The 25,447-nt window shown below is 33.3% G+C and overlaps 1 protein-coding gene across 5 annotated transcripts in view; it reads right to left on the bottom strand.

Annotated features, from left to right (window-relative positions):
* GRIK2 (glutamate ionotropic receptor kainate type subunit 2) overlaps positions 1 to 25,447 on the bottom strand; it is a 353,896-nt gene that overhangs the window by 128,106 nt on the left and 200,343 nt on the right. For all 5 annotated transcript variants that reach the window (XM_086876642.1, XM_086876641.1, XM_086876643.1 and 2 more), the window contains 2 exons: positions 21,877 to 22,083; positions 4,263 to 4,486 (listed from right to left, as the gene is read on the bottom strand). In XM_086876642.1, coding sequence (XP_086732768.1) covers positions 4,263 to 4,486; positions 21,877 to 22,083 — 431 coding nt within the window. The remainder of the gene's footprint in view (positions 1 to 4,262; positions 4,487 to 21,876; positions 22,084 to 25,447) is intronic.

Below are 25,447 nucleotides of genomic sequence, written 5' to 3'. Positions count from 1 at the left end.
AAATGTGTTACAATTAAAGGCAAATAAGCCCTTTAAAATGTCAACCCATGATTCAAAATTAGCAATTATGGCAGTGAGCACAGTTTAATGCATATTTTCACAATATTCACTGATACTTCAGACAGCTCAGTGTAAGAAGCACAAGAGCTCAATAGTGGACAATTTTATCCATGATAGGTTATCTGCTTCACATCTGATCTGTAAATATGAAGCACTTTGCTAAAGCAGCTGTATCTCTTCCAGTTTTAAAGACAGGTCCCTTAAGAGTAAATTTCTTTATGACAGATATGTCCACAGCAAAAAAAAAGACCTTACTACACAGAGAAATCCATCAGTGTTCAGGGAATAACTTGAAATCCAATAAATTAAGCATAAAATTATTTGACAAAAATATTTAAGGAATTTAGTCTCCAATCTATGCTTTCAGAAAAGACACAAAAAGACATGGATGTTTAAAATTATGGATAAGAGACTCAAAAATACAATATAATCCTAAGAAAACACAGCTGAAGATTAATTTTGAAAGTACTTTATAGGAGGACCTATGTATACAAAACACATTAAGCATTTCTCAGAGCATAAAACTGGTTTTCTCCATATTGCCTATATAGAAAGGGAGGGATCCTCCAGTTACCAACATACTAGATTTTTCAGGCCAAAAATAGAAAATGCCTTTTTCTTGTACACAGACCAATGGAAAAGAAAGGACAGTATGTGTCTATGAAGTTGATATACAACAACGTAAGAAAACAGCCAACAGGCTTGGAACAATGGTTTGCAGCAACAGACAAAAATAAAAAGAAATTCCGCTTGTTGAGATTTTTGATTATACAGATCAGAAAATGCTGTGTAATTGACAGATGTCAAAAAACCAGCTGGTGTGCTTTACTGAGGTCTTAGTTTTCCATCTAATCATATCTAAACTGTGAATTTAACTGGTATTCTATATCAAAGAAACTAATAAAGGCAGAGGCATAAAGTTATGGTATTGGAATGCAGCAGGATTTCAGATGACACAAGACACTGCTAGCAGACACAAAAAGACAATGCTATCTAGCACCAGAAAGTTCTATTACTGTTGCCACAAGAGGAAAAAAATACTATATGAATTTCTCAGCTCACAGAAAATGAACAGGCTTAGTGTCAAGCAGACTGGGTTTGTATATCAGTTATCAGTCTGTACAACAAAACAAGGAACTTCCAGAGGCTAACCACCCTAACTACTGAGATTCAATAGCAGCAACAAACAAGATTAAGAGGTTTTTACATCTATGGAGAAAGCAGAGTCAAAGGATGACAATTAAAGTAAACACTGTGTACAACAAGTATAGGTTAATCCTACCCACAATGCAAAACATCTCTTCAAAAGTAAAATTGTCTTTTTGGAAATGGGAAATAAAATGGGAAATAAAATGGGAAATAAAACAGAAAAGCCCTCCAGTTAACACATAAATCTTTCCTAGCTTGTTGTCTTATTGAGTGTGTGAAGACTACAGTTCTTTACATATGTTTCTTCAATGCTCTTGCAAATAAAGAAAAGGACTGATATAGATTTAGATTTCTATTTCTGTGGAAGTATTTTCAACAATTCATTCTTAAAGATTCTTGAACCTTTTACTAGTTTCTCCATCTCTCCTTAAATATCACCCTACCACTAATTAATGCATGAGATCCAAGTGGCACTTGGTACAAAATGGTACTTTCCATTTTCAATGTACCAAACACTTACATGTCAACATTGTTAGGAAGATGTGGTGAAACAACAATACCACAAAAGATTTGACACAAAAATGGGAGGTTTCAATTTTAAAATAAATATTCTGTACTGAACACTCTGATAAGCTTTAATTACAAAACATTATATTGTAAAAGACATACTAAGTACTGCTCCAAATAAAAGGCACACCTTATTATAAAACACATAGTAATTATTATGGAACACTGGTAGTTAAGATCCATTATGGAAGGATTGTTGTGGAATTGAAATCTTAATAAGAAACTTCACTACCACACTTTAGAGCATCTCTCTTTACATGACAGATAAAAGTTTTGAGTTGTATTTGCAAACAGGTCTTTAACTTTTGAATAGTGTTCTGCTTTCTTGCTGCTCAGTATTCAGCAGGAAATTCGACTTTTAATTTAGATCTGTTTCCTTTTACAAGCAATGGTGTTGGAAAATGCTATTGCACACTATTAAGTCATTCTGCATTATTAATAAAATCTGTAGATTTTCTTACATGATCCTACATCTTTTACTTTTAAATGTGTTATCAATATTTGATTGTACCGGTTAAGAAATATTGAAAATGCCTAGATATGAAGGCTGGTAAAAATTTATGTGTAAAAAAGGTATCTGATACAGTTCTAAAAAAACAAAACCTCTCTGCTCACTATAAAACATATTTCATATTGCTTTACAATGCAGATAATGCTTCCAATTACATAAGGAATTTATGGTGCTCATCACAGAAACAGACAAGTGAAAACAAGTCAGCATTATTGGTCTATTATCTGTTGTTTCTATATAAAAAATAATATTCCTTCCTGTCCTGCTAGTGAGCTCAATCGGCCAAATAGCTTAATTAAAAAATAAATTTAAAAAAAAATAGAGAGGCTTGGATTTAAGAAAATCTACCTTTCCTAAAAAATATGTCAAGGCACATTTTCAAAGCATAAGCAGAAACTCAGCCATACAAATCCTACTAACATTACCAAGAGCTACCTGTCAAAAGCACCGTGCATCATGCTGATTATGTCCTTCAGTGATAACAGCAGGGTTAAAACTTTCGGACATATGCATAAATATTTTATGTGAGGCATTTCACAGGATAACAGCTGTGATTTATTCTCAGCTGTGCTTTCAGAGGTATCCGTATGGCAGGAACACCTCAGAAACTATTGTACACTCTGATTATATAGTCCACTAAAACATAGGGGTCTTTCAAGAAACTTCCAACCTAACTCTGTCTCTTTAAAGCAGGTTTTTATAAAAGGTACACAGTAAAGTCTTTAATTACAAAATATGTTTCAGTGTTATCTATCCTATTCAATACCACATGTACTTCATCTACAGGTGCTAAATTACTTTCATACTGGTTTCTAAAAATATTGCTTCTCCCTAATATAGGAATGATACAACTGCTCCAAAATGAAACAGAGAGTACCAAAGACAGATGGAGAATCCTGATACTGAATACAGCACAATATAAAAAAGAAATACATGAAGAATCTTCTGTGAACCACAGAATGAAATCACAAAAAATCTCAGGGCTGAAGTGAGATTTCATTATCAACTCAAACAAAAAGAACCCATCTTATTAAAGAGATAAAAACCAATATAGTTATATACATTTGATTAAAAAATATTGCAAGTGACTACTTGCAAAGAAAAAGGGGGGAAAGAGATTACATTCTATTTTTTCCTTTTGTTGTCATGAAAAAGCCAAAGTTACATTCAAGTTTGTATTTATGTGAGCATCTGAACTCAGCCCTAATAAGTTAAGAAGGAAAAGGTAAACATATCGGGATTTTTTGACAAGATATACTTTTCTTCTCATTTGGGTCAAATAAAACAGATTAAAAAGTGAGCCCGATATATCAAATCAATTTATAAATTAACAATTGATGCATCAAGTTCCTTAATTCCAAGGGTTCAACTAAGCTTCCAAAAACATTCCACTCGGAGACTTAAAATTCTGTGAAGTACTTCAGGAATTTCACCTTGCACAAAATTTAAAAAATAAATATTTTTACCCTACTTCAAAGATACTAATCTACACAAACTATTTTGCAGCTGGTAAAGGCCTAGTTTTGATAATGTAGAATTAGTGTGGGCAGCTAAGTACTCAAACTGAGATTGAGAACCACAGCAAGAAAACAAATCAGGGTAACAAAACTTGCAAACCCTGGGTTTCTAAATGCAGACTTACTGGGAAAAGATATTTTGAGAACTTTCTAGTGTTTCTATATTTGCAAATAAAAGAAGAAGTCTAACTAGCGTACTCAAGACTCAGGGGAAAAGTCCACTTAGTATGGCAGTATGGCAGTGGAGATATTAATATTAATTAATTAATATTATTTTAATTAATTAATATTAATATTATTAATATTAATAGTGATAACCCTCATCATTATTCTTCTGTAAATAATGAAGTTTAAATATAAAAGTATGAAAGTAAGAAAATTTTTGTGACTTTTGACAATTATTAGTAAGAAAAAAATGGTAACAATTGCCAAAAAAATCACAAAAGTTGACATGTTACCTGGCTATGACAAAGAGCACACAACTGACACCCAAGTAAGCCAGCAGAATATACATCCAGATATCAGGGGAGAGAGGATTCAGGAAGGAGAAGACGCCCGGGTTTGTACCATTGGGCTTGCGGTACAAAATACTTATTCCAAGAGTCATAAAGGGCTTGGAAAAGTCGATGACCTTCTCACGAACATAGGTAATTGCCAATGGTGCAACTGCAAGGTCAGCTTTCTGTTAACAGAAATACAAAAAGAGAAAAAGGCCATAAGTGAGAAGAAACAGGCTGAAGCAGACAATCAATTTGCAGATTATGCAAAACACCAACTTTGTATGGAATATTTGTTCTTGTACTAGGTTGTCTGAAATTTAAAACTCTCTTCTCCCTAAAAATAAGATAACATATTTATTCTACTTCCTCTTTGCTAAACTGACATAGCATTTAGAAAAAATTAAAAGCACTAATACAGAGATACAAGTGAAGAAAAATATTGCACCTTGCAGAAAGCATGAACATCCATTATTACATACTTTAAAACTTTATTAACTGTGCATTTCAACATACGTCTTCTCTTTGTCACTCCTTCACTGTGTTCTTCAGAAGCAAATACATTTGGGAAGCAGATGTGAATATGCTAGTATAAGTGCAAAGAAGGGGCCAGGAGGCAGTTCTTCATATTTTAGGATTAAAACTGTTCAAAAATGGAGACTATTTTAAAACAAAAATCAATTATCATTTAGTTTTAGTTATTACAGGAATAAATCATGGGAGACTAGTAAATGCCCTATGCTATTCTTTTAATCAGAACTTAATGGAAATCAGAGTGACAAAAAATCTACAGAATCTACTTCTTAATCTCTGTCAACAGCTCTTGAAACACTCCTGCAAATGTGTGCATGTGTATGTGTGTGTGTGCACATAAGAGGAAAGTTCAGAGCGAGAAAGTTTACAGTGCAAGACCTGGAAAGCTGTAAACTAAGAATTCCTTATAAACCATATGCATATAACGGTATGTAATGACAGAAATGGTATAGCTACCATGGAATACTGTTACCCAAGTAACCTATCCAATTAACATAGCTGCTAATTACACCATTTTCAGAATGCCTGTTTTAAGATAAAGAGATATTATTCCAAATAAAGTAAATTCATACATTTATGTACTTTTTGCCCATCTGGTGTTGTCTATACTGTGTAACATCCAAAATTCCATGCGATGTAGCATTTCAGTGTTCCCTTTATTTTTTACTTTCTCACCTTACACAAAACTCTTCTATGGTCAATTCTTGTTATGACCATTTATGTAATTAGATCTACTGTTCTCAGTTACAATGAAAAACTCTGTTCCACTGTTCACTTTTTTTGGTAAGGGTTAACTGGTCAAAAAAATTACATGCACTTCATTTCCTTTGGTATTAAGAACTTATGAATCAAAAAAGCAAGGTTTAATTCCACAGTGGATGACTTTTTATGGATTGCATATTATTGATGATATTCCAGCTGATATTGAAAGAAAATGGTAAAGAAACTAAAACTAATTAGAATTAAAAGTTATAGGTCAACATGTAGAGATATCTAAAATATAACAACACAAGTTATTAGTTTGTGAGGCAAGTAGCAGACCTTAACCTAAGAGTCTAAAGGGAACTGACTAGAAATTTACAGAAGAGGCATCTTCTCAAAGACAGATAAATTAGATCTTTTGGAAGGCTGTTGGTAGATGTGAATTTTTGTCTTATTATATTAACAGAACCTTAATAAATAACAAATTATTTCTTTTAATAAATACCATAAAAAATCCAACCCTAGGTCATTAGATGGAAACATAACCATATACAAATTAATATAGGTTGTAATTATCTCTTGTGGAGCCAAGTTGCAGATGAAATTAGAAAAATAACTGATCAAGAGATTATATGTCTCATATGATATAATAAAACAGATATCCCAACCAGAGAGGACAGATATAATTTATGTACATAACTTGACATCTCAAGATTCTCTTCAGAGCTGAGAATCTCTGTTTCAATATTCCTTAACTAAAATATCACTGTACGAAAATTAAGCATCTAACAACAACAACAGCAACGGAATCTTTAATAACTGGGGAAATGACTAACTTAAAAATGTAACACTACCACATGCAACATTTGTTAATATCTTTTATCTCCAAAATGCTCAATTCTCCTGGAAATTCTTTCATTCTGAAAAGAGTAATTTGTAATTATGAGAAAGCAGGGGCCAAGTTTCCAGAAGTTTAGTACCAGTTTCTCCCATACACAGCTATAATGGAGATATACAAGGAAGAGAATGCTCATTTATTTACTTCTAGGGACAAATAGAGGAGGAATGGTGTAAAATCAGTATTTTATCAGTTGACATTTAACAACATTAAAAAATTAGCATATCCTAAAATGGCTTTTTGATAAATTCCATTACAAAGATTATTTTTCTCACTTGGCAGTGATCGATGATTCCATTTTTTATATTGAATATATGCATGCTTCTATTCTTTAAATGAATTAAAAGATACATCTGTCTGAAAACACAATCCACAGCAGCACTTACTCTTTCTTGAGATGAAAGAATTTTTTATAACATCATCCAAGAATTGGTGAGGTATGTAAGCTAGTTGCTACAAAGAAAAATTCTTCACCAACTAAATGTTACAACTGCGATTAGATTGTTAGTCTGACAAGGACATTCCAACACAAGGCACAGTCCTGAGCAAAATGGAGGAGTTGTACAGCCTACTGTACTATGTGCTAGAGGACTGCACTGCAGATAATAAGGTGTGGTTGTGCATCCTCTTCCTACCTGCCCCACACCACCCCTCAGGAACTCCTGACAAACCTGGACCAAACCAGCTGAACAGTGAAGCCCTGTTCAGCTCGATCATAACAGTAAGGCAGGAAAGCATCCCTTGAAAGTACCATGACACAGGTAGGTACAGCCCTGACCGTAACCCCTTCCTGAACAAGGTGGGAACAATTGATAAGCATTCACATATGTATAAAGCTTCCCTGTCTTGCTACCCTGTGCAGTTGTAGAATGCTCATTCACCAGCAACTCAGGTATCCCTGATTTATTTCTGTACAGAAGTGCCTAGGGCAGGCTAAAGTCATCCACCTTTGCTTCTTCACTTACATTTTACTTCCAAGAAGTTTGTTTACTGACTATTTTACATAAAGTAGTATTCAAAGAAAAAAAGGGAGGACATTTTTTTATTTGCACAGGGCTGAAATTTTGTACATATCCTTTAAGAAGAGAGATTTTTAAATTGTATTGAATTCAATCTATGCTCGCAGCTACAAATAACTTCAGCAAGAAATCTCCACATTAATGCTGAGTAGCGTATGGCCATAGCATGCACAGAAAGTTGGTATTTGCAGAAATTGTTCCTTTTTCTGTGAAAATTAACTCTATAAAACCTGGAGAAACAATCACAATAATTTTGGGGAAATAGAATTTTAAAAGAATTTCATAGCTTCTACTAATAGCACTAGGGAAAGGAAAAATAAACATGGATTGAATTTTCTTTTGCTGACAATTTTCTGAAAAGCTTTTGTCTTACCTATTTTGTTCAAAATATTGAAAAATTTAAATACAATTAGAAACAATGAAATGGCTAATAGCTATTTTTTATTAGACCCTACAATTACACAATATTCCACCATAATAATTTAGTTTTTTAGCCAATGTAAATTGAGTCATCTGGTAAGAGTTTTGTTCCTCACATTTTGCATTGATTTATCAACCATTAATGTTTATACTAAAAATACAAAGGGAATCATACACTATCGATTCTCAGTTGTTTATTCAGTCAGTCAGTACAATCATTTAGTAATTGAATAATATACACAAAACTTAACATATACTGAAAAGACACTTAAGTAATTTTACTTCTCTACAGGAAGAAATGCACTTATTGCCTGTAATTATTCTTGAAAATAAAGGAACTGCCTGTTTTCAAAAGAAATATTTCATAAAGCTTTTTTTTAATCCACTATGTTTCCTCAGTTTAAGACCTTAAATCAATATGCAAGCTTCTTCAGCCACCCCAAATTTCTGAGACTGTTAACCTAACCTGAATTTCAGTTATATTCACTTTGGAGAAAATGCATCCCCAAGATAAAAGAGGAAGGCTAAAGCACAGCTTCAATTCTTTAAACCTGCCTAACACACTCTTAATGCAGAGACCTTATGCATTATTCCTGTTCACAGAAGTGCATTTCCCTGCCACTTATAAGAAAAGATAAGATCTGTAATTTGCTTTTAAGCTTACATTCTATCCTAAACTACCTTGTTCATGCTGCTACATTATAGAAAATTTTATACCCCACAGGAAATTTTTGGTCTTGTCGCAAGATCTTAATTTTCTTTGAAACCACTAGGAACTTATTAGGGCTTTATTGCTATTTTTATTTTAACTAGCCACTTACATTACTTTGACAGAAATTGTTACTCTCCTACCTTTCACAGGCTCGTAGTACAATTGAAGTGGGGAGAGATCAGGAGGTCTCTAGTGCAATTTTCTGTTCACAGCATCCACATGGATGAGACCAGTTTGCTCTGCACTTTACCCAGTCAGTGTTGAAACCTCCAAGGAAGGTGACTACATGACATTTCTGGATAAGCCGGTTTACTGCTTGTCTATCCACAGTGTGGAAAAGTTTCTACAGACAAACAGTGGAGCAGGCTGTTTAGAGAGGTTATGCAATTTCCACCCTTGGAGGTTTTCAGCTTATGCTTGTTGCTTTTAGTCTTCCTGCCAGGCTCTTCTGTGAAAAGCCCAGATGAAGCTTCCTGATAACCTCCTCACAGATACTGCAAAACTCCTACTAGAAATTATCGCCTTTGCTAAATGTGAATAACATACCATAAAGTAAAAAAAATATTTAAAGACCCAGATTTGATAGCTGAATTTAGGTGCCATAACTTCTTATTTGTGGGACCCTAACTGGTATAATTTAAACTTAATTTCTAACAATATTTCATAGAGATAGAACAGTAGCAGTTACTATTTTATTAACATAATAAAGTACTTTAACGTAAGTGACATATGATGAGAGTTTCAATAGACACTGGCTCACCTAAGACATATATTTGCAACTTCTGAGATGCTTCTTGGTATTTGTTCAGCAACAAAAAGTCACTGGAAGACATGTGATTTACTCAGATTCATTTAATTGCCAGTAATATTACACTGTGGTTTCATTTCTTTAGACCTTCTTTTGACAGCATGGCTAATTATTTTCTTGGCAAAGTCTGGAATAGCATTGGTAACTAATTTTTTTTCATCTACTCTCCCATTAGCCAGGATCCTGATCTAGAAATCAACAAGATCATTTACTTAGAGGTAGATTTTTTTTTTTTAACAGCAAAAGGTTTTCTAGTGAAAAGCTTTGCATTCAGTCCACTACCATAGAAATAACTTCCTATATTAATTCAACTAGACAAAAATGGAATGTATGGAATGCATGGAATCCTTCCTTCAGTGCCTTTTAAATAAGATAAAGCATATGTTTTGATCAATATAGCATTGTCTAGAACTGATTTTTGGTATTGTTTTCTGATTCATTCTTTGCTATTACATAAATGTTTAGTCAAGGAAAAATGATAGTACTAAACCAGAAGGAACTCTCTAATTAGTTAATTTACATTATTTCCTCTTCTTCAGGGTTATGCTAGTCAGTTCTCATTTGCCTATGCCATCATGGATAAGATTCAATAGCTGAATAGATGTATTTTGAGTACTCATTAAAAATAGATATCATTTCCATCTGTTGATTTAAAATACGCTTTCACTAAATTATTTTTCACCAACTTCAGTCTAATCAACAGATAAACAAATTGTACGTAAAAGGACTAGAGGCAGTATGTCATGAAACTATATGTAACAGGAAGATGAGTGACTATTCATTTTAACAGTAAAAAAACCCTCTTATCACTTCATTTCAGGAGTTTTGTACAAACATTTCTTCTAATTGTTACAAGAGTGGTATTCAAATACCCCCAGAAAGAAGAAAACGTCAAAAGACATTTATTAAACTGTGTGATACTGTGGCTCAGAATTCAGGAAAGGGAAACTCCCCCATTGAGAAAAGAAAAAAAAACTAAAATAAGAGTAGTTACATTAAAATGTTTCAGTTCTTTGCTGTTTTACCCACTCTTTTTAACATAGTATTTTTGTACTAGAGATGTTTACCAAATATTAGAATTATTAGACACCATGCTGAAGCATACCTTCTTGAAATAAAGTACACAGGTAACAGTGATTCCTTTTTTAGCTAACATTTTTATTGTTATACTTTCCAGATTTACTGCAACTTCCTGGAAATATGGCAGTTTTTCCCAGTTGCTAACCAGCTGTCATCTAGAATTTGAGTCACTGCACTCAGGACAAAAAAATCCTAAATATTTTAATTTTGACGTAATTTCTGTTCTCAAATGGATGGGGTTTTATCAAATTGTTTCAGTGAACTCATTTCATCACACAATAAAGTTTGACTTGTGCCAAATTTGACTTAATCCCATTTTTCTGTATTACTTTGTCATCTTCAATTTTTCACAATGGAGTCAAAATGATTAATAACATTTTTGCATATCGTTTGAATGGAAGTAGATCACAGCAGGATATACCACCTCTTATTGATCAACAATACTCAATTAACAATTTTTTGAAATCGTTAATTTCATCAACTTAATTAATTAATGGAACAAAATTTATTAATATGGACAAAATCAACCTCCTGTGCACTCATTTCCTTCACTTGCATTTTCATGCAGACATCACAATCCAGACTCTGGAATTCTCAATTAATCATTAGATTCCAGAGTCTTATACTTAACTAAAATTGATAACTGTTATAAACAATAATAAAAAAGTCCTTTTAGAAAAGTCTATCAAATACAAAATTAAAAGCAGAAGTGGTTTTATATTGTGAATATTCACAAAACCTTGTATCGTACAATGTTTTACATGTCCCACAATTATTAAAAATGGCCAATATAGCAAAGATTATATTTCAGAAATATTGTCAAATTTAATGAAGAAAAATATCATCAGTATTTTTATGCACTAGACCCTTATTTAGTTCTGTTCTGCAGAGTGTATATATAATCAAGTTCATTTGAAAAACTTGTTACAATTACTTAACTTGAAAAAAGCTCATCCAGGCTCTAGGCATTATTTAAGTAGTAATGATACCAGAAAAACTTATTAACAATCAGCTTTAATGAAAACAAAACATAAATCCTAAGGCTGAAATCTGTGGTGGCTGAGTTAAAACATTTCTGATATTTATAAGATGAAATCTATGAAACAGTTTAAAATACTGTTATAATTTATTCCCTATTTAAGGGAAGTTTTACTTCATTCTAGAAGACAAGGACAAACAGAGGAGTACAAATGCTTAATGAATAAGAACACCCTATGTAACAAGAAAAAAAATTGATCTCCAAGACAAGAAGATGCAGACAAATTCAAGTCTAACTATTGCCCAGTTAGAAAGTCAATGGAGATTTAAGTAACGTTATCTGCGTTACTAATACCTCATGAAGTTCAACAAGGTCAAGTGTAAGGTCCTGCCCCTTGGTCAGGGCAATCTCAAGCACAAGTGCAGGCTGGGCAGAGAGTGAATCATGACTAGCCCTGATGAGAAGGGCTTTGGAGGTGTTTGTGGACTGAAATCTCTATGTGACCCAGCAATGTGTGCTTGAAGGTAACCCATAAGGCAAACTGCATCCTGAGCTGCACTTGTAGAAGTGTGACCAGAAGGAGAGTGAGATGATTCTGCCCCTCTACTCTGCTCTTGTGAGTACACAAGCTGGAGAACTGCATCCAGCTCTGGGGAGCCCAGCACAAAAAGGGCCTGTTGAAACAAGTCGAGTGGAGAGACAGTAAATTGATTCCAGAGCTGAAGCAGCTCTCTTATGGAGACAGACTGAGAGAGCGGGGCTGTTCAGACTGGGGAAGAGGAGGCTTTGGGGAGACCTTACAGAACCTTCCAGTACACCAAGGGGGCCTACAAGTAGCCTGGAGAGGAACTCTTACAAGGGAGATGAAGGAAGGTAGGTGAGGATTATATATTAGGCAGAAATTCTTTACTATGAGGGTGGTGAGGCACTTGAACGAGTTGCCCAGAGAAGCTGTGGACTCCCCATCCACGGAGGTGTTCTAGGCTAGGTTGGATGAGGCCCTGAGTAACCTGGTCTAGTGGAAGATTCCCTGCCATTGACAGAAGGTTTGGAACTTGATGGTCTTTAAGGTTCCTTCTAGCCCAAATCTTGCACAATGACTTGATCTTTACTAAATTATTACATTGGTAATCCTTGATGTCTACTCAGCACTTGAGACAAGTGGACAGGTGGATTGATGGGTCCAGGCCCAAGGTGGTACAAGAGAAACAGGGACATACTGCAATGAATGCAGCAAAGAGCTATGGAGAGTACTAAAACATTGTAGTACCTGCCGTATGAGGACAGATTTGGGAGAGCTGTGACCAGTTAGCTTGGAGAAGGCACAGTGAGATCTGCTGAATGAATACAAATAACTGAAGGGAAAGGGGAAGCAAAGAGGATGGATCCAGAATCTTCTCAGTGGTGCCTAGTGAAAGAGCTAACAGGCAGAAAATGAAATGCAGGAAAATTGACTTAAATATATAAACCCCAACTTTTTATTTTATGAATATTCAAACACTGGAGCAAGTTGCCTAAAGAAGTTGAGAAGTCTCAGTCCCTAGGAACAGTCAAAAGTCGATAGAACATGCCCTTGGCAACTTGTTGTAGCTGACCATGCTTTGATCAGTGATTTGGATGAGGCAATATCTAGGGTCAGTTTTTGATCTCAACAATTCTTTACTTCTGCAGTGTAAGTAATTTCTCTTTCCAATTTTTTTAACTCATTTCTGTACCAAAATTGCAGTTTTATTTCTATTCTGGCTGCAGACAAACTTTGCAGCTAATGAAATTAGGTTTGGCATACAGTCTCCTGGTTCCCAACAATATTACAATATCCCCACGTTAAGCTACAAGTAACAGATAAAAAAGATAAAATCCTTTTTACAATTATGAAGACAACTAGAAACTGCTCAAATAACTAAGCTTCTACTGCTCCTTCAGCAAAACCTTAATACCAATGGGATTACTCCAGAAAAGAGCAGTCTTTTCTTAAAGAAAAAGTCTTGTTTCTGTGGTGGCTTTTCCTAACTGAACTGTCTTTTCTTTGTTATTACACTGTAGCAATAATATAAGTGTAGATCTTACCCTAGTTTTTTGCTTTTACATTTTGGAATTATGACGCATTACAATATTTCAGTAGACCTTTTGAGGGACAGAAGGATCACTTTAAACCTAACTTGAAGATCATAAGACAGGGTCTGACAGGGCTGAATGTTGCACATGATATTTGAAATAGCTCAATTATTTTTCCATCCAGAAAAATGAAGTTTAAATACTAATAAAGAAAATCATTTGCCATGAATGTCAATAATGGCTTTTGATACATTTTTGCCAAGACACGTGTTTTAGAATAAATGTAGCATTCTTTATAATACTGATCCACATTAAAAAAAAAAAAAACTAGCAAAATACAAATGTTTTTCTAGTAACGATCTATTTTCCATTCTATAATGAATCTTCCAGTAATGGATTACTGTATACATTTCTAAAGCAGAAAAAGAAGTAAAAAACTTCCTTCAAGTTTAATACTTTTTTTTTTTTGAAACTTGCCTTTATAAACTTAAAAGGAAACTTTTAATAATTTGTGTTACATAAGATGGTTTTTAGAAATAAAAAGGTATCTCAGTATGTCATTTTTTTATCCAATATCCTGAGTTAAAAAACTCTAACAGGTATGCACACTTTTTCACAGTTTCTTCTGGCATATGAGTACCCTGCCCCACAGGGTATGTATATTATCACATAATAATATACATACATTCCTTACAAGCAGTCATTGGCATGCATGTGTATGTGTGTATATGTACTTGTTTCATACTAATATCCTTTCTCAGGAAGAAATGCTACTTATCTTTGGAATTTACCACACATTTGCCCTCATATTTGCGCCCTCAGATGTCAGGAAATTGCAAAATAAAAATTGACTGTTCAGATCAATTTCAACGTATGGCGATAAAGTAACATGATTTTCTTCCTAAAATACACACAGCTTCATTTCATGTATTTTGGACTTATATAATGTTGCACCCACTGTCTTTTTTTTAACTCTATTTGATATTAGTATAATTAGCTTAAACAACTGAATTATTTTCAATGCCCTGAGAATAACAGATCAGACTTGATACTGTCCAGTTCCCCAAACTGTATGGATTACATGTTATGGTCACCATTCCCAGAGACACACCTCCCACAAGCACATCCTGAAACTCTTTTACCAGAATGGTGTTTCCAGGAAAATTGACATACTCAAAGTTTCCACAGTTCCTCCTCCCTATCTTCCGTGAAAAGTTCACTTTGAGATATGTTGAAATTCTTTGGAGATGAGTAAAAGACAAATTGCAGCCTTATTAATAATCCCTAATAAAAGGGATAAGCCCCAATGGAAATTAACTCTGCTATTAGAGAATTCTACTTTTCTTTTGCACTTCACTTCAGCAGGCACACACATAGAAACAAAAATCCCAATGTTATTTTCTACCATTCTTTACTATCATTATAGCAACAAAAGTAAGAGATCAGATAAAGGTATGAGGATATGAAAAATTTAATACTTTTATGAATACAGCCCTAATCCTGGATCCAATCTGTTCCTAATCATTACTGTAAGCATAGATGATGCTTGAGCTAAAGCATTATTGTTTGGAGTTTCATTTGAAAAACTTAATGCCACTGCCTCTATTGGTTATGCTTTACTTTGCTGGCAGCACAGTGAAAGTTAATTACAACTGTTCACTACACAATATTTCTCTGTAACAGAAAACATCATTTTATAAGCCCAAGTGCATTAGCCAGAGATGTCCATCATACCGTAACTGTAAAAGAGCAATACACAGGCATATTGCAGCTAAACAAACAAGAAAGCGACACTCACTTACTATTAAGAAATTTCAAGTAAACTATCCCTGGAGTACAGATTTCCAGGAAAAAATCCACACAACTCAGAGCATTTAAAAGACCCTACTGATTAAGTCCTCTGCCACCTTTGATGTGAAATTGCTCCAAATGTAGTTAAAATTTTTCATCTAGTTTCTTTGGGAAACCTAGGACATGATTAGTTAAAAAAATAATAAATTAACATTTATAACCCTTTGGGAAAAATTATATACTTTATTATTCTCTATGCCTTACTGTAATATTAGAAATTCTACTGGGTCTTGCTTTACTAAATGCAAACTGTCTGGAAATTCCTTGTTCTTTGGAAAACAAATTGTTCACCTACAACTGCTGTTATATTGGAAACTACATCTTCATCTGTCCTGTACTTGAAATCATTAACAGTTTAATAGAGAATTCGTATATGCACATATATGTTCCTTGATGAATTAATACACAGTTTTGCAAACTTGATCTAAACTTCTGGATTAGGATTTCGTTGGCATGTTAGATTACTGATTTTCTTTCATTTCTCTGGAACTTTTGGTAGATTTATGCATCTCTACCTGAAGTTCAATTTTTACATAACTTTTGCTGAGTTAGAATCTGTTTGCACATTTTTCCATGGAATATCATACATAACCTTTATTAGATTGTGACAAAGCAGCACGAAAACTGTCATCTTGTGAGCATAGAGATGAATGTTAAGCTGTTGGTTTGAAATTAAATTGTATTGTTTCGTAGAAGACCATCTCTTTGATCTTTTACTTTGAAACGAAATAAAAAAGGAACAGGAAGTGCATAGTATGGCATATTTGAGTGAATTACATTGATAAATTCAGACATGAAAAGTATTTGATGAGAAGTTTTGTGAGTCTATGAATATATACCTTTGATTTAAGTGAAAAACAGGATTTCAAGCAACAATGGAGATATGACTACTTGCTTGTCAGGGACACACTGATGCTTATTCAGCTTGGGACAAATTACTTTGGAAATAAAAGGTCAGAGCATTTGAAGTTGTGGATTAATGAATTAGCAATTAGACTGAAAAGCACTAAAAGGACAAGTGATATTTTGTGGCATATTACAAATTATCATAAGAAATTATCCTATGACCCCAGGACATGTTTCACACAGAAATGAAATGCTTCTTTGATGAGGAAAGAAACATACAAACAATAAAAACTGGAAGCCAATATGAATATTTAAAAACACACATGAAAGGTATGTTATAGACACTTAACAACTACAGATTCATGGATATATCATAACACAGCATAACTGGAAGAATTTGGAATATATTTTTAAATATTAAATAATGCAAATTAGTAGCTTTATTTAAAGAGATGGTTGTGCTAGTATTCCAACATAGCTTAATAAATGTAACTAATAATGATTACTGGAAAGTCAGAGAAGAGAGCTTCAGCACAGAATAGTAATGCTTAATCTGCAAGGTAAAAAAAATAAATACCAAGGATAAAAATACACTCAAAAGAGATGGCTTTCAAATAGCTAAACAGAAAAATGGGGAAAAGATAAATTATAAACAAAACATAAAAAGCTGAAAATACAAACAGATAAGGAAAATAAAACTGAAATACAACAGCACCATTTATTTTATTATACTTTTTTATTTTATTTTAAAGAGAGAACAGGAAAAAGTGAATTATGTCTTATTTTTTAGGAGAGTAAGTAAAAATAAATAAAATGCCAAGATACTAGAAAACTGATATTAAGACAGGGTTAGTGGAAATCAGTAGTCGTTCAGCTTACTGTCTATCTATATTCACCAGAGTTGCTGGTTCAAGCAACAATAGCCCAACTGCAGATTTGCCAAAGCACTGTGTATATGGTCCCCTTAAAACATCACTTTCCCAAAGCATCAGAGATAAAACTTATCATATATAGAAAAACTTTAGCATGAGAGAAATTTCTGTCATATGACACTTGAGATGCAGTTGCAGAATAGTAATTAGAACAGTTTTAATTAGTTTCACTATTAAAATGAGGAAGCCATGTAGCAGACATGGCACTTTAAAGAGCACTGATAGTCCACAGATGTTATTGTTGAGCCCATTTAATGATCATGAGAAGAGGAACATTGTCCATTGTCCTTCCTTCCTTCCTTCCTTCCTTCCTTCCTTCCTTCCTTCCTTCCTTCCTTCCTTCCTTCCTTCCTTCCTTCCTTCCTTCCTTCCTTCCTTCCTTCCTGCCTTCCTGCCTTCCTGCCTTCCTGCCTTCCTGCCTTCCTTCCTGCCTTCCTGCCTTCCTTCCTGCCTTCCTTCCTGCCTTCCTTCCTGCCTTCCTGCCTTCCTGCCTTCCTTCCTGCCTTCCTGCCTTCCTGCCTTCCTGCCTTCCTGCCTTCCTTCCTGCCTTCCTTCCTGCCTTCCTGCCTTTCTCTCTCCCTCCCTCCCTCCCTTTCTCCCTCTAATTGTCTATTAAATAAATAAATATGACTGTTTTGATTAGCATATGACTCTCTATATGGTACAGCTAAGTATGAAGGAAAGAGGTAGAGTCCAATGTGATGAAATGACATTTGAAATGGACGAAAGAGAAAAGAAAAAAGTGGAAGAAAGTAAAATTTCACTGACTCAAAAAGGAAGGAACCAAACATCTGCACAGTCAGTTATTAGAAGTTTTTTTTATCACTTTTACAATATAATGTAAAGGGTTTGGTTATAACTGTTTTATAAGATTATAAGGAACATCATTTAAAATATGAGAAAGAAAGTAACAGGTTTTTGGAGGAAAAATCACCAACAATATTTAAACCTATTATATAAACATCTATTCTTTTATTAAAAAAATAAAAAGCTACTATTATTTTTAGAAATGTATTTGATATTTATTGACTTTGAAAAATTTATATTGATTTTGAAAAATTCAAAATATACTGAAGTAAAAGACACTGTTTAAAGTAAAATCAGACTAAATAGTTCTTTCAGACTAAATAGTTCAACTGTGTAAAATTCCTCCAAGCTGAAAATTCTATTCTTAGATACAAAGAAAAGCTCTGATTTAATCCTCACATATGATCAAAGAGCAATCATGATCTAAACATTGGACCTTTTATGTAATTATTTATGAATCATAATAGATCTGCAAGCCTTGGAGTCTATTTGTAATGCATAAGTTTTGTGCTGTAGAAGAATCATTCAAAGAACCCCCCAAAAAAGTTATTTTTATTCGTGTATATATAATAACAAATTATTTCCCAGTGGATTTTTCATTTATAGCTTTGTCAAAGTATAAAACAGTTATTTTTTTCCTGTTTTGAAACCCAACCTAAGGATTTTTTTAAGTAATTTTGGATCTGTAAAGTACAATATCTTATTTTCTAAAAATAAAATTACATATGTTCATTCTAGCTGTCTGCACTATCTATATTTGAATATAACTTACATGCTTAAACTATACATCTCATGCAATATAATACAGTGACATGACAACTTTTATCACTTAAGAACAACCTGAAATTCTCCAGAATTTATGATTTGGTTCAAAAACTATTCAATAAATCTGTCCTTTCATAAACTTTTTGAACCAAAGGCATCAAGTCAGTATGAAGAATACTCTTTTTATGAAGAATTCATCCATAAAGAATGGAGATACCTGGAACTTAGCTCCTCCTCTCTCAAATATGCAACACTCATATCTTGAACTAACCTGAGAAGAGGGTAAAATACTCAATGAAAAATCGTGGCAAAGAAATCAGAGCACTTAGGAGGAAACATTCAATTCAAAATTTATTCATAGAGAAATGTCATTTGTATTTGCTGTCCTAGCTAATATTTGTCTTACATTTGCAACTCTAGAGACCAATGTCTTTTTCCCCAAGAAGAATTTGTTGTCAGCTGTCAAAGGGAAGGAATCACTGTACTAATATTCACTGTCAAAATTTCCCACAAATTCAAGAAACAGCTACTTATTGCTTGGAGACTGATATAAGAATACAGATGTGAACGCTAAGTAAAACAGTCAAGGAAAGAAGAATCAGGAGCAAACTATGGGAAGGCAGATTGAAAACAGAGCCTGATGTAAACACTTCAGTCTCTGTTTATACCATAAAATTTAAATCCTCAGACTGACATGATATGCTGAGGTCAACTCAGATAGCATTATCTTTATTTTGTTTAGACTTTCGAGCCCTAGCACTTATGCAAAGTGACTAAGAACTGATTTAAACAGTTTATTTAAATCTTGGACTTTATTTGGTACTTTTAATATGTATTTAAATGGTGCATTTTCCTTTCTACACATATAATATACCAAAATTATCTATTTTATTTATTCTTGGATTATGCATATTACATATTACATATGTATATATGCATATGTATACTGCAAACCTATAGACTGCAGCACAGTGACCTTTCTCTCTGAACTTAACTGACTGACATATAAAACAAAACACAGATAAAAATAATTTCTAAAAAAATTTTTCAATAGTTTTAAGTGCTATGGAAACTTTAGGAACCATCTTTATTCTGTAGTCTATTTCAATTAGAAATTCTAGTTGAAAAATATAGGATCATTTCATCTTGCAAAAATAAATAAATCGAGCTTATTAAATTACTTTATAGGAAAGAAAACCTTTTGACAATTTAAAAATATTCTCTAAGGGAAAAGAAAGACTGGAAAGCTAAAGGATCATGTCAAGTACTAATCATATGGAAACACTCAATGTGGTAACTGTCTATCTGTAGTTCTTCACTGAATTCTTGCGCCTCACTTTTGAGGTCTGAAGTTTTGCTTGCTAGTAAAATGCACCAATAACATGCATGTAAATAAAGGGCATGGGTGTATAAATAAATTGCATGCATTCAAATAGATTATAAAGTAAGAATTGATAAAGCCAGAGAAAAATTTAAAGCAAAAATTTTAACAAGTGAGAAATTGAGAGAGACTAGTAAAAGTTGTGGTCCAGATCAAAAAGTTGGATTACCTCTTTCATGTGTACTAACAGAGTCTCTAAACTTTTCTGACTCCTAAGTAAAAATCATTTGAACAGAATAAAAATAAACAAATAAATTTTAATCTATGTTTAGTTGTATATTATTTATGGGAAAAAGAATACCTGTTTCATTTCCTGTTATCAAGAGGAAAGATGGGGTAAGCTACTCTTTCACACACCTTACTTCTGTAACTTGTTCAAATGCATTTAATTTCAGGATTGTCTTAGGAGTGTAAAACTTAGGAGGCCATACTAGTGTTTTCTTCAGAATGCTTTAAGGCTGAATAAGAAGTGTATAAAAATATGATTTATATTTGCTTCTGAATAAATACTACCACAATATTTGCCACAATCATGGAATATGAGTTCCAGATGAGGATGCTCCCTAACAAGCATCAAATATAATAGTTGAACAGGCCTATGCACTTATTCATGTGTAAAAATGCCCATTTATAGAGGTGGACAGAGAGTCCATCAATATAAGTTTGCTTTCTATGTGTGTGTACTAGGTATGGTAAATACACACATTTAAAGATACCATAATTATAATACTCCCACACATTCTTCTTAAAAGTGTGAAGCCAGGCATAATCAACATCTGTTGCAACACCAATACCAGATTATCATTTACTAGAAAAGCATGAAGAACAACCCTCCTAGTAAATATGAATGTTTTGATTAGCACATGTTCTGCCCATCTGCTGAAATCTTAAAGCAAATTGAAACAAGATAAGCAAATATTTTTTCAAGCTATTCATGCAGTTTTTGAGATCATTAAGAGGTTCCACTTGAATTAACTACAGTCTTCTATTTAAAATGACAGTGATGTGCAGAATATGTTTCATTTCAATCTTTGACCTCATGCCTATAGAGAAAATGCTATCAAGCAATTCACCCAAATAAATGCAGAAAGGAACAATGACATAATTGTTAAATTTACAAAAATATTTCTGAGACTGAATTCAACTGGCATGACCAACTGAGAAAGCACATTTTGAAGAACCTGAAGTAATGCCTCCCTAGATCACTTACAGTTGATTGTAACGTGATCTGGTGTGACATTGCTTTGTTCTATCAGTATATGTTGACATTTTTGTCTTACTTCATGCACTTTATTGTTAACATTTCAAGAGAGATGAATATCAAACAATGTGGGTGTTTGCACTACACACACAGAAATTTCTCTAAGACAAAATCTCAGGTCCACTATGAGAAAAAGGAGACCTGACTAGTATTGCTGTAGCAAATTTTGTTATAAAAAAACCAAAACAAAAAAATAGTTATAAAAAAAAAATTTGTTATAAAGGCCTATACATTTGTACTCTGAAATAAATTCTGAGTACTATTTATTTCTTATTTTGGGCTAGACATATGTTACAGAGGAGCTAAACCAAAACAAACACTGCCTATGGGCAAAACAGAGATGCTTTATTTTACAAATTCTACACTAAAGAAATAATGGATACCAATCTACTTGCATTAATTCTTAAAACATCTGCATATTGAAAACAGCAATATTCAAATGGCATTATCATAAAAGTTTTACAATTTTAATAGACAGATTTGAAACCTAAATGCATAGTTGAAAGCTTGTAAAAGTTAACTTACATGATCAATTAGTTCACGAACCATTCCATTCCACTGTCCGCTGGCATCTTCTTGGGCTCCATATTTTCCATCTTCCACCAGTCTAATCTCATAGGAAAACCCAAGGATAGTAGACAGCTCCCGGAGGAGGTCTATGCAATAACCTTCAAAACGATCATTTCCATACAAGGGTTTGTCAGACTTCTTGAACATAACATATGGCTCTTCCTGTAAGAATTGAGAAGACAGAGCGGATAATGAATGTCCCCACACTTTTCTTCTCATTTTAGCCTTAAGTAGTAGACACTCATATGCTTACATATGCATACACTCATGATATCACTCCCTGTACAAAGAAATAATATGAAAACTAGAATCCTTTTAGCTTTGGCTGTGGGTGTCTAAAATCTTCAATATCTTTTCAAAGATTCTCTTTATCATTTTATTTTTTGGGAAAAAAATACACTCTAAACACTGTACACATGTCTTCAAGGAATGCATATATACACTGAATTTAAATGTGCTCCTTAACTAATTGCATTATACAGTAATACAAAATGTATTGTTTGGATAGACAATGTAAGTCTTTTAAAATTAAGAAAAAATGTGCTTTGGCAACTGAAAAAAATGTCATTAAAACTCCAAACATTGATCAAATATCTTAAGTATTAGATTTTACACTTCTATTTATACAATTATTTAAACTCTTTTCTCAATGCTTTGTTAGGCAAAGTATAAAAAACCCATGGGAGTAGGAAAAAGTCAGTGAAAGCACCTGCTTCTCTATCATCTCAAGTTATAGGCTTACAAGACTGCAGCAAAACCTGAAAACATTTACTCAAAAAGTAAATTCTATGATAGACATTCCATGAAAACTGAATTAAATTTCTTTAAGCATTTCTCTTCTGATGTTTAAATCAAATTCCAATGTAATTTTGTTTTGCATTAAGTGGAGTGCAAACAGACAGCAAATTAAGATTGGCAGAATAATCGTAATTATAGGAAGAAAATTTACATTTAGCAAAACAGTATTTTTTGTATCTCTTTCTCAGTATAGGATGGCCTTTCTCAAATAGAAAATTAAAGGGAAAAATGCAAAAAACAATTGGTAGTTTTCCACTATAGTATGGAACAAATAGTCAAGCTGTGTTTGTTAGGTTAAATATGCAAGTCTGTCTTTGCTCACTTTTGAGAGAGACTCTTTTCATTTTTTTATAATGAAAAAGAACCAAGTAAGTAAGTAAGTAAGTAAGTAAGTATGTAAGTAATACAAATAATTGCATATTTAATCATTGCACCAAACACAAGATTCAGTGAATAATCTGATAAACTCTGCAGGGCAACTTAAGAAGATGTTTACAGTCCTAAATCCCCACATCAGCACTCAATGGGGTTAAAGGCACCTCATTTCACAGGCACCTGACAGCTTTAGTAAGTAAAGACTCCTAATATAATCTTCTGCCTTGAGTTTTCCCATGATTTAAACATTATATCCACATAAAACTGGAACTTTAGTACTTAAGATTTTGTCCAAAGAAATGAAAACAAGAATGCAGGGAAGAACCTTATTCTTAAAAGAGCTGTTTTATACTCCTATTGAAATTAGTAAGGTTACAGCCATATTTTTAAAAAAAGTACATAACTGATCTTCATACAATTAGCAAAGAAAAAACATGGAATAAATTGTCCAGCCAAACTTCTAGGATGTTTTGACAGAAATTTCTCAAACAACAGATAAATAAATGACTCCAGAAGAGCTCTTCAAGATGTAGTATTGACAAGAACAAAGACCTAGCAGAAAACATGAAAGTTGAAAGCAATTTAAATGATAAGGTTCACTGAATAATTCTTGAGAAGCAGAGATGGTATCAGAGCAAAAAAAACCTATTTGAAAATAGGTGTAAATAAGCTAGGGAAATTGGTATTAAATATCTCAAAGATAACAACTATAAGGAAAACATTTTTTTCAGGTGAAATGACAATTCCTTAAGGAAAGCACACCACTGGCCGAGCAGATGTCATGCTAAGGCAAAGCACAGTGTGCTTTTTTTTTTTTTTCCTAGGGTTGCAGCAATTTTCTTCACATTAACTACTGTGGTTTGCATTTGTACTCAAATCAGCATTATAACACAGGAATATTTTCATTACTGCTGACTACTGCTTATACAGTATCACAGCCTGTTCTGTAGGCATGAAGGAATTCCAGTGTAGCTTGGAATGCTCATGTGCACAGATCCAAGACCTTTGCTCTCAGATTTTTTCAGATATTTGCAGTCTTACACATCCCCCAATCTCTGGAATCTTGGCAAGATCCTTGATAACTTTTTTGTCCCTGTCTTCCATTCCAAGCAATCCTTAGTTATCAGGGACAAAATTTAAATATTGCAATATCAAGGAAGAAGTATAATTGCCAATTTATGCTTTTTTAAAAATTCTTAATAAGCACAGCATGATATTCTTCATTGAGCAATTCAGCTCATTGATACATTCCTACACATTTTTCTATCAGATCATTATAGAAATCCTCAGACATTTTATCTCTTCTGCTGATGCTTTTTTATGTTTTGTTAGAAAAATAAAAAAAAATCTTGCAACCCTTTCTGGAATTCTTAGCTCCAGCTTCCTACTCATTTATATTCTTTACTCTGGCCAGCTCGGATAAGGGCTACAATAGTATCTGTACTACTATTTAATGATTTTCAACTTCTGCTGAGGAGACTGATCAATAAGCTATTAATACTCTCTTAATGCTTTTCCAATCCTACATTCAGTAATCTCTTACTGGTACTTGCTACTTTTTCTTGTTATTCTACTGTACAAAATATTTGTTTTTTCTCTTCCAACATTTACTTGCTATATAAAGTGATTTCTAGCTTAACTTGAGCAGGGTTGGTGTTGGCAGCTTCATCTGTAATAGCTCTGATTAATCCCAACCTAGTTTGCTTTTTCCTCAAGTAATACACATGCTAAATACTGAGCATGGCATTCAGGTATTCTGGACAAGAGCAGGCAAAGGGTTCTTCATGTTTTAATTGCTCAAGCTTTAAATTTGTAGAATGGGCTAATGTAAAACTGGTTGCTAAACATACTCTCAGGAAAGTCTCTATGCATTAAATGTACAATCACCATTGCTTCTTGGTGGATTATCACTTCCACCAAAATCTTGCACTAGGACAATTGTCATTGATTAGGTAGACAGAGTAATATGTAGATTGACAGCTGCTTTGTACTTTAACATTGTTCACAATTTATTTTTTTTCCTTCCATTCCTGAAAAAATGACCCTTAAAAATTACTAGACCACATAACAAAAGGAGTATTTGAAATCTTCTAAACAGTTTCAGCTGAAATTAAGTCTCAACTGATCAAATCTCCCTAGGAAAACAGAGAAACACTTTCCATTACCACTTTTATTATTTCTTGGAATGACATGAGTAGCTTGAAACAAAAAATCACTGAATAAACACTGACTATAGACACTGCAACTCTAAATTTACATCAGGGCAGTTTATTACATAATTTTAAGATCAAAGTCATCATTTAATGTTTTGTAAGACTAAAATATCTTCAGTGAAGAGGGATACAGAAGAGCC

This window comes from Cyanistes caeruleus, chromosome 2 (assembly GCF_971803275.1).
Source record: "Cyanistes caeruleus chromosome 2, bCyaCae1.hap1.1, whole genome shotgun sequence".
In the NCBI taxonomy this organism is placed as follows: domain Eukaryota; kingdom Metazoa; phylum Chordata; class Aves; order Passeriformes; family Paridae; genus Cyanistes; species Cyanistes caeruleus.
This window is presented reverse-complemented; position numbering and strand designations above follow the sequence as displayed.